Source organism: Nerophis ophidion, linkage group LG13, assembly GCF_033978795.1.
Source record: "Nerophis ophidion isolate RoL-2023_Sa linkage group LG13, RoL_Noph_v1.0, whole genome shotgun sequence".
In the NCBI taxonomy this organism is placed as follows: domain Eukaryota; kingdom Metazoa; phylum Chordata; class Actinopteri; order Syngnathiformes; family Syngnathidae; genus Nerophis; species Nerophis ophidion.
This window is the reverse complement of record NC_084623.1, coordinates 59,708,380-59,723,355: the sequence shown is the minus strand read 5'-3', so window position 1 is coordinate 59,723,355 and position 14,976 is coordinate 59,708,380. Positions and strand designations below refer to the sequence as shown.

The 14,976-nt window shown below is 37.2% G+C and overlaps 1 protein-coding gene across 2 annotated transcripts in view; it reads right to left on the bottom strand.

Annotated features, from left to right (window-relative positions):
• Positions 1–5,254: 5,254 nt before the first annotated feature.
• The window catches only part of gmps (guanine monophosphate synthase), a 43,604-nt gene continuing 33,882 nt past the window's right edge, over positions 5,255–14,976 (bottom strand). The window contains exons 15-17 of one of the 2 annotated variants that reach the window (XR_009809342.1): positions 10,160–10,332; positions 5,782–7,943; positions 5,255–5,693 (exon numbers count right to left, since the gene is read on the bottom strand). Coding sequence is in view for 1 of the 2 variants with exons in the window: in XM_061919318.1 (XP_061775302.1) it covers positions 7,842–7,943; positions 10,160–10,332 (275 nt within the window). In the remaining variant the exon portion in view is untranslated. Of the gene's footprint in view, positions 7,944–10,159; positions 10,333–14,976 lie in introns of both variants that reach the window. The other variant, XM_061919318.1, reaches the window with a different exon arrangement.

Genomic DNA, 14,976 nt, shown 5'->3' with positions numbered 1-14,976 from the left:
AATGGGGCAAAAAAGTATTTAGTCAGCCAGCGATTGTGCAAGTTCTCCCACTTCAAATGATGACAGAGGTCTGTAATGTTCATCATAGGTACACTTCTACTGTGAGAGACAGAATGTGGGGGAAAAAAATCCAGGAATTCATATTGTAGGAATTTTAAAGAATTTATTTGTAAATGATGGTGGAAAATAAGTATTTGGTCAAAGCTCTCACGGATGGAAGGAGGTTTAGGCTCCAAATCTCAGGATACATGGCCCCATTCATTCTTTCCTTAACACGGATCAATCGTCCTGTCCCCTTAGCAGAAAAACAGCCCCAAAGCATGATGTTTCCACCCCCATGCTTCACAGTAGGTGTGGTGTTCTTGGGATGCAACTCAGTATTCTTCTTCCTCCAAACACCAGCAGTTGAGTTTATACCAAAATGGATACATGGATGATACAGAAGAGGATTGGGAGAATGTCATGTGGTCAGATGAAACCAAAATAGAACTTTTTGGTATAAACTCAACTGGTGGTGTTTGGAGGAAGAAGAATACTGAGTTGCATCCCAAGGACACCATGACTACTGTGAAGCACGGGGGTGGAAACATCATGCTTTGGGGCTGTTTTTCTGCTAAGGGGACAGGACGATTGATCCGTGTTAAGGAAAGAATGAATGGGGCCATGTATCCTGAGATTTGGAGCCAAAACCTCCTTCCATCAGTGAGAGCTTTGAATGCTTGACCAAATACTTATTTTCTACCATCATTTACAAATAAATTATTTTAAATTCCTACAATGTGAATTCCTGGATTTTTTCCCCACATTCTGTCTCTCACAGTTGAAGTGTACCTATGATGAAAATGACACACCTCTGTCATCATTTGAAGTGGGAGAACTTGCACAATCGCTGGCTGACTAAATACTTTTTTGCCACACTGTATATATATTTCTATCCATCCATCCATTTTCTACCGCTTATTCCCTTTCGGGGTCGCGGGGGGCACTGGCGCCTATCTCAGCTACAATCGGGCGGAAGGCAGGCTACACCCTGGACAAGTCGCCACCTCATCACAGGGCCAACACAGATAGACAACATTCACACACTAGGGACCATTTAGTGTTGCCAATCAACCTATCCCCAGGTGCATGTCTTTGGAGGTGGGAGGGGCCTATCCCCAGGTGCATGTCTTTGGAGGTGGGAGGGGCCTATCCCCAGGTGCATGTCTTTGGAGGTGGGAGGAAGCCGGAGTACCCGGAGGGAACCCACACATTCACGGGGAGAACATGTAAACTCCACACAGAAAGATCCCGAGCCTGGATTTGAACCCAGGACTGCAGGAACTTTGTATTGTGAGGCAGACGCACTAACCCCTCTGCCACCGTGAAGCCCTTGTATATATATATATATATATATATATATATATATATATATATATATATATATACACATACATGATTATATATGAATGTATACATTCATATATAATCATTCATACATATATATATTCACATATATACACACACATACATATATTAATATAAAGTATATACAAAAATATATATACATGTATACATACGTATAGACGTATATATTTACACACACATTATATATATATATATATAAAGCCTTTTTTTTTTCTACAAGATTAAAAAATAAAGCAAACTATGCTTGGAAAAGTTTGGATGTCCCTGATCTAAAATATTAGAAGCTTTTAAAGTCCAAAAATTAAGCTATAAAAAAAAGTTGTTTGTTAAAAATAAGAAACAAAACAAAATACCATGAACTAATTAGTACATTTGACAAATAGTGCGTAGATGGCCCAGGTGGGCCTTGTTATCTTTAATTCTTAATTTTAGCTTCTATTTTTTGGACGAAGAATATTAGTGAAATAGTTCTTCAAACTTATGATTAAAATTCAAAAAATTGTATCAAATCTAGAAAATATGTTAAAATCCAATTTCAATCTTATTTTTCAATTTCTTTCAACATTTTTGTTCTGGAAAATCTAGAAGAAATAATGATTTTTCTTAGAAATATAGCTTGGTCCAATTTGTTATATATTCTAACAAAGTGCAGATTGGATTTTAACCTATTTAAAACATGTCATCAAAATTCAGGAAAAATTACTAATGTTCCATAGATTGTTTAATTAAATTTTTTCAAAAAGATTCGAAGTAGCTAGTTTTTCTCTTCATTTTTTTCGGTCGAATTTTGAATTTTAAAGAGTTGAAATTGAAGCTATACTATGTTTCAAAATTTAATTTTCATTTTTTTCATGTTTTCTCCTCTTTTAAACCGTTCAATTTAGTGTTTTTTTCATCATTTATTCTCTACAAAAAACCTTCCGTAAAAGCAAAAAAATTTACGACGGAATGACAGACAAAAACACCTATTTTTATATATAAATACTTATATAGATTTATTTATTAAAGGTAAATTGAGCAAATTGGCTATTTCTGGCAATTTATTGAAGTGTGTATCAAACTGGTAGCCCTCTGCATGAATCAGTACCCAAGAAGTAGGTCTTGCTTTCAAAAAGGTTGGTGACCCCTGCTTTAGTTACAGCAACTTACAAACCATGACAGCACAAACAAAACCATGTAATATTTGTAATGATAATGGGGGCAACTTCAAAGGTTTTGTGTTGCTGCAACTTAAGTTGTTCAAATTCTCAATTTGTCAGAGTTTTTATTCCAAAGTAGCAACGTTGTTAGTCAATGTTAGTACAGTGACTATCTGACACACAACTTACACAATCCTAATATAGTCTTCTTACACGAGACCTGCAACTTATTGTCGGGGGAAGCATAAAAACAGTAAAAATGTAAGCAAAAAGAGCAAACTGAGTAAGTAATTTTGAAACTAATAATAAAAATGTATATATATTCTCACCTATGGCAAACTGTTTTTACCATTTATTAAAATAAAAAATATCAAAAGGCAAGAATGTTGCCATAAAAATAATAAAGTGTAAAAACTATTTTTATTATTGTCCAATCATCTGAAGAAACAATGTTAAAAATAATAATGGGACAGCCACTTTTGAATCACCATGTTTATATTCATTATACTGTGTTCCTTCTCCAGATTGCCGCCAAATATTCCCATTCAAAGCATGCAGAAAGATTTATTTCTACTGGGAAAAGTGTGGGATTTAGATAACGTGTTTATTATTTAAAACAAAATATTTAACTTAGTTTATAGCCAACATAAACATTGGTCTTTAAAAAGTTTATAATCCTCCAGATAACATTAATTTATATTGGCATTGAAACAGGAAGTAGTCTTAATAGCCTGGCTAGTTCAAAATGAAAAAATAAAAATGTAAAGTAAATGTTTAATAATTATTTTTGGGGGAAGCTGGTATTCAGGCTGCCAAGCTGGAGCCTACCCCAGTCAGTCAGTTCATGAAAGCCACTTACAAACACCAATGTTGTCTATTATTCAACCTGCATTGATTGGTCACCTTGGACCATGTGACCTGGTTACGCAAGGAGCCACTGTTCCACCGGCAGGCGTGTCCCCCGAGTGCGGCGCCTTGTTGACGGCTTGCTCGACTTGTCTGCGCTTGTCCCGGCCTTAGCCCACTGGGAGCACAGATAAAACTCCCCCTTGGTAACACACCTGCTTTGACCGACACTAACGGGCATACTTGCCAACTTTGAGACCTCCGATTTCGGGAGGTGGGGTGGGGGGCACTCTCTAAAAGCCGTAGATGTTATTGTCACATATGCATGTACAGTAGATGGCAGTATTGTCCTGATTAAGACTGTCATAACATTGCTGTTTACGGCAGACCAACTGCTTTACGTTAGACGGAAACATGACTGCTGTTGTTGTGTGTTGTTACCGCGCTGGGAGGACGTTAATGAAACTGCCTAACAATAAACCCACATAAGAAACCAAGAATTCGCCCTCGATCATTTACAGTTATAACGTCATTGGGCAGACACGCTGTTTATATTGTGAGAAAGCGGACGTAAAAACAGGCTGTCAACATGTCACTCAGGTCCACATAGAGCTGGAGGCCACACCTCCTCCAGCTCCGCCTGAATTTCGGGAGAAAATTTGTTCTGGGAGGTTTTCGGGAGAGGCGCTGAATTTCTGGAGTCTTCCCCGAAAGGTTGGCAAGTAGGTTAACGAGAGACAGTCTCAGTCTAAAATGTCCAAAAACAGACCTTTTCCAATCAGTTTTGTTTACACTGTGGACTGGGGCGTGGCCTGTGGGCCTGCCGCGAAACGAGGTGTGCCAGGACCGGCCTCGAAGACAGCGATAAGTGCGTAGATGGCCCAGGTGGGCCTTATTATCTTTCATTCTTAATTTTAGCTTCTATTTTTTGGACGAAGAATATTAGTGAAATAGTTCTTCAAACTTGTGATTAAAATTCAAAAAATTGTGGCAAATCTAGAAAATCTGTTAAAATCAAATTTCAATCTTATTTTTGAATTTCTTTCAAAATTTTTGCTCTGGAAAATCTAGAAGAAATAAAGATTTGTCTTACAAATATAGCTTGGTCCAATTTGTTGTATATTCTAACAAAGTGCAGATTGGATTTTAACCTATTTAAAACATGTCATCAAAATTCAGGAAAAATTACTAATGATTTTCCATAGACTGTTTAATTAAATTATTTCAAAAAGATTCGAAGTAGCTAGTTTTTCTCTTCATTTTTTTCGGTTGAATTTTGAATTTTAAAGAGTCGAAATTGAAGCTATACTATGTTTCAAAATTTAATTTTCTTTTTTTTCGTGTTTTCTCCTCTTTTAAACCGTTTAATTTAGTGTTTTTTTCATCATTTATTCTCTACAAAAAACCTTCCATAAAAGCAATAAAATGTACGACGGAATGACAGACAAAAATACCCATTTTTTTTTATATATATATACTTATATAGATTTATTTATTAAAAGGTAAATTGAGCAAATTGTCTATTTCTGGCAATTTATTTAAGTGTGTATCAAACTGGTAGCCCTTTGCATTAATCAGTACCCAAGAAGTAGGTCTTGCTTTCAAAAAGGTTGCTGACCCCTGCTTTAGTTACAGCAACTTATAAACCATGAAAGCACAAACAAAACCATGTAATATTTGTAATGATAATGGGGGCAACTTCAAAGGTTTTGTGTTGCTGCAACTTAAGTTGTTCAAATTCTCAATTTGTCAGAGTTTTTATTCCAAAGTAGCAACGTTTTGCATGAGTGCACATTATTGGAGAATGTTGAAACAAGCCCGCACACACACACACACACACACACACCCATACACACACACACTAAGATATCTAGATTTGTTTATTGGAAGTTACTCCACAGGTCACAACGTATTAGTCATAGAATAATAAAATAACTCTTTCCATAGTAACATTTGTACCACTGTCTTCCCCTCCCACCCACCAGCCCCCACGTCATGTGACTGTACTTGAATGAGTGTGGGCGGAGCTCCACTGTAAATCATGTTGTTGTTCAGACTGCATGCTTGGCTTTCAGGCACACTAAACAAGATGGAATTGTATAAAAGTTGTATAACTTAATCATGTGGGGATTGAAGTTTCATCCAGCTCCGTTTCCGTTACCGTGGAAAACAAGAGTAAAAAAAAAGAAAAAAATAGACCGGTTTAAAAAAGGCAGAGGACAAAAACACTTTGTTTGCTTTTCATGACGGGATTGAAGCTCAGAAGAAAATATACTTATACTGTATTTCATATGGCCACACCTTTTTGAGTCCATATACTCATACTGTATTTCATATGGCCACACCTTTTTGAGTCCATATACTCATACTGTATTTCATATGGCCACACCTTTATGGCTCCATATACTCATACTGTATTTCATACGGCCACAACTTTATGGGTCAATAAGTAACAAATGTGCTCCTGAAGGCCACAGGAGCCTCCAATAATAAGCACAATTGACAAGGACTGTTACAGTACGTCCAGTTTGTGTCAATACTACTAGAATTCTTATTCCGTAAGCGTACACATGATACATGAGAAGGAGAAGAAAAAAAGAGGCACATGAAACGTGATTAATCATTTTGGCCACCAGGGGGCGACAGTACTTTTGGCCTCTCACACTGAACATGATTGGTCACACGTGACTTGCTCGTCCTTCAAGTGGCTCTTTTATGCAGACTGACTCAAACATGGCTTTGCAAACAACTATTGCACCTTTAAAGATATATTTTTAATTAAAACACATGTTTAGGTGGTTTCAACCACTTTTTGTTAGGACAACTTTCATCTTGTGGGCGGGGCCTACTCAACATTTATTTGTGAGAATGGTCCACAACTAGTTATTAGCACCTACAACTAGTTAGAATCACCCACAACGAATTTGTATTGACCACAACTAGTTTATTTCAACTGCAAGTGATTTGAATTGACCACAACTAGTTAGCATGGTCCTCAACTAGTTAGTATAGCCCACAACTAGTTAATATAAAGTACAACTAATCTGTATCAACCACAACTTGTTGGTATCACCCACAGTGAGTTTGTATGGCTCACATTTAGTTAGTATCGCCCGAATTGAATTAGCATCGACCACAACTAGTTAACATTTGCGGCAAATAGTTTGAATAACCCATAACTAGTTGGTATTGTCATCAACTAGTTGGTATGCTCCACAACTAGTTTGTATTGCATGGCGCGCAACTAATAGACCACAACTACAATGGTACACAACTAATTATCGACCACAACGAGTTGGTAAGGCCCCACAACTAGTTGGTAAGGACCACAACTTGTTAATATTGGCCACAACTAATTGGTATAGTTCACAACTAGTTAGTATCAGCCCCAACTATATAGTATGGTCCACAACTAATTAGTATCAGCTACAACTATTTAGTATGGCACACACCTCGTTGGTATCAAACAACTAGATAGCAGTTATTACAACTAGTTGGTATCAACCACAACTGGTTAAAATCTATTCAAAGTAGTTGTATCAACCACAACTCATTAGTATGGACTAAAACTATTTATTAAGGCCAATGAATAGTTTACAAAGATCACAAATGGTTAGTATCAGCCCACAACAAGTTAGTATGGCCCACAACTAGTTGGTATCGACCACAAAGTTAAAAACGATCACAACTAGTTGGTATCGACCACAACTAGCTAGTATCGGCCCACAACTAGCTGGTATCGACAACAACTAGTTCATAAACCCCAAATAGTCTTGGGGATTATCGCTCCAAGTGTGTTTGGGGAGGTGATCAGTCACGCCCATATATGGTCAACCAAGCCTGACCAATGAAAGGCTTCTAACATATTGTTAACAGGAAGCTCCGCCCACAAGACTGTAATTGGGTTGTAATCAAAAAATGATTTGTAATTCCAAAAAACACAAACAAGACTAATTGCAAACTCTTATTTTCATTTCCGATCAACTTTTTTGTTTGCAAAAATGTTGTCAGTTTGCATAAAAAGAGCCAAACGTGTCCCCATAGAGGACAAGCAGCCATGTTGGCAGCACAGTATACAGGTACCAAGGTACCAAGGTGAGAAGAAGTGCACGACAGTAGGGTAGCAAAATAAAATTAAAAATGGCCGACTTTCTGCTGATTTAGCAACTTTAGCATGTATTCCTGGCTAATCCTGAAAAGTTCCCAGCTCCGTAGTGATTATACACCTTGTGGGAATTACAAGTGAGAAGAAACAATTTGTAGGAGTGAACCAAACCCTGCTGGCCAAACAGTGAACTGCATCATCACTGCTGCTTTGTCTGAGGGAATGTTAGCCAAACAAAGGAGCAAACGGAAGGAAGTTCACCTGCCTTCTCCGATAACTCTTGTTTGTGCGCTGTGTGTGTGTGTGTGTGTGTGTGTGTGTGTGTGTGTGTGTGTGTGCATGTTTTATTCCCACTCTGTGGTGCCAGGTGGCTTGGAGGTCAGGTCGAACATGACTCTGGAGATGCCAGGGATCTTCCTGATCTCATTGACCATTTTTAGCACCACCTTCAAAAGACAAACATGAAAAGAAGACATCACGTTGACAAATAAAAACAACACATGGCACATTTTCACCTACCAACTTTGTCCCAGCAGCACTCAAACGCAACACAAGCCTCTCACACGCATACACACATCTCTAAAACATATCGCTAATATACATATTTTTTAATAATCTCTGTCTGTCTATACAGACAGTGTATACGTACACACACATGTGTGTATATGTAGATACACACGTGTGTGTAAACATACACACTAGGGGTCTAACGGTACGTGTATTTGTATTGAACCGTTTCAATACGGGGTTTTCGGTTCGGTATGGGGGTGTATCGACGGAGTTTCAAAGCTAAAGTCTTAACAAGCTGCTTTGCTTCTTCTGCCTCTGCGTCAGCACCCAGCATCATCCCACCCACACAACCATCTGATTGGTTACATATGAAGCGATAACAGCCAATCAGCAGTGCGTATTCAGAGCGCATGTAGTCAATGCTTCAGCGTCGAGCAGATATGTGTTTAGCAGGTGAGCATAAGGCAGCGTACTCTCCCCAAATGATTAAAAACACCTGCCAGTCAACTACTAGTACATCACTATGAGCCCATTGACCTTCTAGAAACTTAAACTGCAGCTCCAAAACCCTCAAATCTAGACTCCAAACATCCCAGAATAAGCTAGTCCGGTTACTTTTAGACCTCCACCCCAGATCACACCTCAATCCAACCCACTTCTCCAAAGTGGGCTGGCTCAGGGTGGAGGACAGAGTAAAACAACTTGCACTGAGCCTAGTCTATAAAATCCGCTACACCTCCCTGATACCGAAGTACATGTCAAACTACTTCCTTAACGTAAATGACCGCCATAACCACAACACCAGGGGGAGCTCCACAAACCACGTTAAACCCAGATTCCCATCTAACAAAGGTCTTAACTCATTCTCTTTCTATGCCACATCAATGTGGAATGCACTCCCAACAGGTGTAAAAGTAAGTGCATCTCTATATTCCTTCAAAAGCGCTCTAAAACAACACCTCCAGGCAACTTCAACACTTTACTAATACCCTCCTCCATTCACATCCCATCTCCCCGGATTATAAACAACTCAAATGTACTTCTAGTGTATATACTTGTTCTTATGCTATGTGAACTCACTATGTTCTCTGCTGGCTGTACATATCCTACTAAGTCAGACCTACACTGTTTCAATGTCCACATTTCTCTGTTGATGCAATTGTTGATGACTGAAGTTCTGATATCAACCAAAGCTCCTCATCCCACCCCCCGGGTTGTAAATAATTCAATGTATATACTATGATGATTAACTTGTGTGATGACTGTATTATGTTGATAGTATATATTTGTACCATGAATTGATTACCGTGGACCCCGACTTAAACAAGTTGAAAAACTTATTGGGGTGTTACCATTTAGTGGTCAATTGTACGGAATATGTACTGTACTGTGCAATCTACTAATAAAAGTATCAATCAATCAATCAATCAAAGCTCAGCTCGCTCGCAGTCCTGGCTTGAGGTGAAGGCTAATTAGCTTTTAGCGTAACGTTAACTCATTTTGCTCTGTGTACAAATTTGGTAAATAAATAACCAAAACATTTACATTTTGTTGTTTTCTTACTGTACCCAAAATGAACCGAACCGTGACCTCTAAACCGAGGTACGTACCGAACCTAAATTTTTGTGTACCGTTACACACCTAGTACATACACACACACACATACATATAAGTGTGCACACACACATATATATGTGCGCACACACACACGTGTTTGGATGTACACACACACAAACACGATAACATAACATATTACACACACAGTGAGTTCAGTTCGGACACACCTTCTCCTCATTCAATGCTTTTCTTTATTTTCATGACTAGTTACATGGCTTCAAGCACACCTGTGAGGTGAAAAGCATTTCAAGTGACTATCTCTTGAAGCTCATTGAGAGAATGCAAAGAGTGTGCAAAGCAGTGATCAGAGCAAAGGGTGACTATTTTGAAGAAACTAGAATATAAAACATGTTTTCACTTATTTTGCCTTTTGTTGTCAAGTACATAACTGCACATGTGTTCGTTCATAGTTGTGATGAGACTATCTACAATGTAAATAGTCATGGAAATAAAGCAAACATTGCATTGAATGAGGAGGAGTGTCCAATAATTATGGATATAAAACATTAGTATCATGATATCCCCATGGCCTAACCTCCTCTGGGATATGGTTCCCTGGCGTGGCGGGGATGCCGGTCATGAAGTCGCTGGTGATGAAGGTGCGCACCACTACTGAGCGTCTGCAGGAGGGTTGCTTCTGCAGGGGGTCACGGTCAAAGTGCAGGGGGGTCAAGATGACGGGCATCTGGCTGATCTTTCCAGAGTAGCCTGAGAAGATGAACACATTGAGCAACTTTCAATCACTTCCTCTTTCAGCGTTAGTACCACAGTCCAAAAAGCAAAAAGGTATTGAAAGTGCACCACGGGGGCCATTTTAGGCACATTCTAAAATCACTATGAAAAAGAAAAAAAAACTAAATAAAAGAGCAAACATCCAAAGTTGCAATGTTGACTCTTATAACAGGATGTTTTTTTTCTTTAAAACTGTCATTGCTCAAAATATAATAATGAATCAAACTCAATGTTATGAATTATAATGATAAATGGGTTGTACCAGTATAGCGCTTTTCTACCTTCAAGGTACTCAAAGCGCTTTGACACTACCACATTTTTCCATTCACACACACAGTCAAACACTGATGGAGGGAGCTGCCATGCAAGGCGCTAACCAGCACCCATCAGGAGCAAGGGTGAAGTGTCTTGCTCAAGGACACAACGGAAGTGACGAGGTTGGTACTAGGTGGGGATTGAACCAGGGACCCCCGGGTTGCGCACGGCCACTCTTCCACTGCACCAAGGCTCCAATTACTTCACATCAAATATTACACTTCCAAATATGTGTTGGGAATAAATGGGCATACTTTGTGTTTGCCATAAAGAATGTTTGTTTTTTTTTAAAGAAGGGCATAAAACAAAAAATAATACAAACTTATAATCGACGTGTAGATCTGAACTTGATCTACAAAATCAAGTGTTAAGTTTTTTTAAAACATATATCACTTATTTTTAACACTTGAGTATTTTTAATTTATTAACTGTCCATCCATCCATTTCCTACCGCATTTCCCCCTCAGGGTCGCGGTCATTGCTCAAATAATGAATTAAAATCAATGAATTATTGACCTGTTTAAGGCTACAACATCAAATATTCCCCTTTGGAATATTTTTTGGGAGGGAGAAGAATAAAACAAAATATAATACAAACTTATAATAGACGTGTAGATCAGAACTTGAGCTACAAAATCAAGTGTTAAGTTTTTTAAAACATGTATCACTTTTTAACAATTTTGAGTATTTCTATTTTTTAACTGTCTATCCATCCATTTCCTACCGCTTGTCCCTCTAAGGGTCACGACCAGTGTTGAAAAAATATTAATGAATTAAAATCAATGAATTATTGACCTGTTTAAGGCTACAAATTATTGACATCAAATATTCCACTTTGGAATATTTTTTGGGGAAAAAATGGGCATATTTTGTGTGTTTGCCATTAAACAGTTTTTTTATTTTGACGGAAAGGGCATAAAACAAAATATAATACAAACTTATAATCGACGTGTAGATCAGAACTTGATCTACTATAATCCAGAGTTAGGTTTCTTCTTTAAATGTATCACTTATTTTTAACACTTTAGTATTTTTTTTAACTGTCCATCATTGCTCAAAAAATAATAATGCATTAAAAACAATGAATTATTGACCTGTTTAAGGCTCCAATTAATTGACATCAAATATTCCACTTTGGAAACATTTTGGGGGAAAAAATGGGTATATTTTGCCATTAAACAGTTTTGTTTTTTTGACGGAAAGGGCATGAAACAAAATATAATACAAACTTGTAATCGAGGTGTAGATCACAACTTGAGCTACAAAATCAAGTGTTACATTTTTTAAAACATGTATCACTTAACACTTTTGAGTATTTATATTTTTTAACTGTCCGTCCATCCATCCATCCACTTCCTACCGCTTGTCCCTCTCAGGGTCACAGGCATTCCTCAAAAAATAATAATTAATCAAAATCAATGAATTATTGACCTGTTCAAGGCAAACTTATAATCAACGTGTAGATCTGAACTTGATCTACAAAATCAAGAGTTAAAAGGTTGTTTTTTTTTTTGTTTGTTTTTTTAAATGTAACTTATTTTTAACACTTTAGTATTTTTATTTTTTTACTGTCCATTCATCGATCCATTTCCTACTGCTTGTCACTCTCAGGGTCACGGTCATTGCTCAAAAAATTAAATCAAAATCAATAATTTATTGATCTGTTTAATGCTCCAATTAATTGACATCAAATATTCCATTTAATTATTTTGTATTTTTGCCATAAAAACAGGCTTGTCTTTAACAAAAAGGGCTGAAGTTGATCTACAGATTTACAAAAAGCAATGAATAAATAAATATGACTTTTTTATCATTTTTATGACTGACATCCTTTTGGGTCCCTGTAGCCAAAGTTGAGGGGAGACCAAAAGGTTTAAAAAAAAATCCATAAATAATATGATATATATGCCGCTTTATATTTGGGGAGCTGTCTGTCGCCCCCACAGGACCAACGAGTAGACAAGGTAGATGATACATGAAAGATGTACAATTGACAGTCACGTGAAGGTGCCACCTGCATAACTTGCTGGCCTGTGCAGCTATGAGACATTTCCCTTGCTGGTGCAAATATGCAGCACATCCAGTCTTGGCTCCTCCGAGGCAAACTACACTTTGACTACACAGCCATTTAAAGAGAGGCTTTGACAAAAACACACACTCTGGATCTCAGTAACACCGAAATAATGATACTAGATAACAGTAGTGAAGTGAAGTGAATTATATTTATATGTACTTAATAAAAAAAAACTTTCTTATTCTTTTCTGTTCGCCAGTGTTAGCATATTTGAGGTATTGGGCAGAAATAATTACATTAACTGTTACAAAATATATGGAGACACTTTATTGACTCCAAAATACTGAAACTGTATGATTTAGTGCAACTGCTCCAATGATGCCCAAAGCAAAGTATAACCTGCTGGCCAAGAATGTGCAACAATTCTTCTCAACAAGAGGATAAATATAACCTTGGAGGAAAAAGTAACTTTGAACATTTGCATGCAAGTGCAACACTTAAAACCTTTAAAATATCACTATGTGGAACTGAATTATGGAATGGATTAATAAACAATGTCCTACTTAAACTGTTCAAACTCAAAATGTTAAAAGTATAAAAAAAATAATCATAATAAATATCTTAAACCTTATTAAAAATAGATCATCTTATTCATTCCATGAAGTGAACCATAAATAACTTAACTATTTATTCATGACAACTTTATTTGATATTTACGTATTTAATTACTGATGTATTTATTTGAGGAGTGGGCAAATTAATGCGTTAATTACGAGTTAACTCATCAATCTATTAACGCAGACAATTATTTTATCGCACATTTGCGTATGTTCTTTACATGCTTTTATTTTGTTAACGCCTTTTCTTAACAAGATGGCGTCGCCCGGCTTCGAGGGGCTCTTGGTAAAGATGGAACATTTGGCAAAAATACCGGACAATTCTGCAAATTTCCTGGCTGGCTAACAGCGTGGTCACTCCGGGATCACTTACGACCACCAGACAATTCTGGATGTGGATAGATCGGGCCGTTTTGGACTGAATGAGGCGTGCTTGCTAGAGCGGCTAGCTAGCATGGGAATACTTTGCCGGCTACATCCTGCGGCCTGTGAAGCAGCGGAGTATATGTGTTGTCTGTCTATTTATGAATAATGCAGACCAGGAGTGTTGGCTGAGTTCTTAACGTTTACTTTCAGAGCGTGCATATCACAACATACAAGATGCCGTCATGGCGACACAACCTATACATGCTCCTCACTCCTGTTGCATGCTGGGTAGGGTAGTTTTTTTATTCCCAGGCTCATAACATCACAATATAGTACCATGTATATGATGCCTTCAGTTTATCAAAGCACCAAGCAAACAATCGGAAAATTCCCATCCTATCAATTCCTAGATATGGTCATAATTATTTTAAGTGCACTACGCAGAATAAACACAACATTATTAATATTGCTACTACGGATAATTTGCTCAAAAATTCCCTAAAACAGCCCACTACCTATAATATAGGTTTTTTAAACATAAGATCCCTGATAAAAAAAATGTTTCTGCTGTTACCTCAGAAATTGCCTGTTCAGATGTTATGATTTTGGCTCAGAGATTTGTATGTAGATTATATTTATTTTCCATAACAAACAGGATAACTTAAATACCCTGGCAGTGGCAATAAGCTTAAATGTTTGTATTTACATTTTTTGAGTTGATTTTCATCAAATATGCTATTTAACTGCTACTGTTTAACAAGGACTGATTTAAATTGTGTTTGCACAACAAATGTTTTGGCGCTTTTGTTCATGTGGGAGAATATTCCAATAAAGGTGCACTACACACTACTTTTGAATTCATTATTGGGCTTTGCGTATACAATGCAGTTAATCGCGATTAATCGGAGAAATAGTGCGATTAACTTTGATTAAAATTTTTAATCGCTGCCCAGCCCAAATTTATTTAGCTGATGTATAACCTTATGGAAAATGTAACTTTGAACATTTGTATGCATGTGCAACACTTAAAACCTTTAGTATATCAGTATGTAGAATTAAATGATGGAATGGATTAATAAACTAAGAAAAAGAAAGAAGAATCCTAATAAATATCCTGAACTTTATGAAAAATGATAATCTTATGTCATGAAGAGAACTTTGTCATTTATGTATTCAATAATTTACTCACGCTTTAGTATTAAGATGTGACTTTAAGGTTTTACTACTTACGTATAAAATACTACACGGTCTAGCTCCATCCTATCTTGCCGATTGTATTGTACCATATGTCCCGGCAAGAAATCTGCG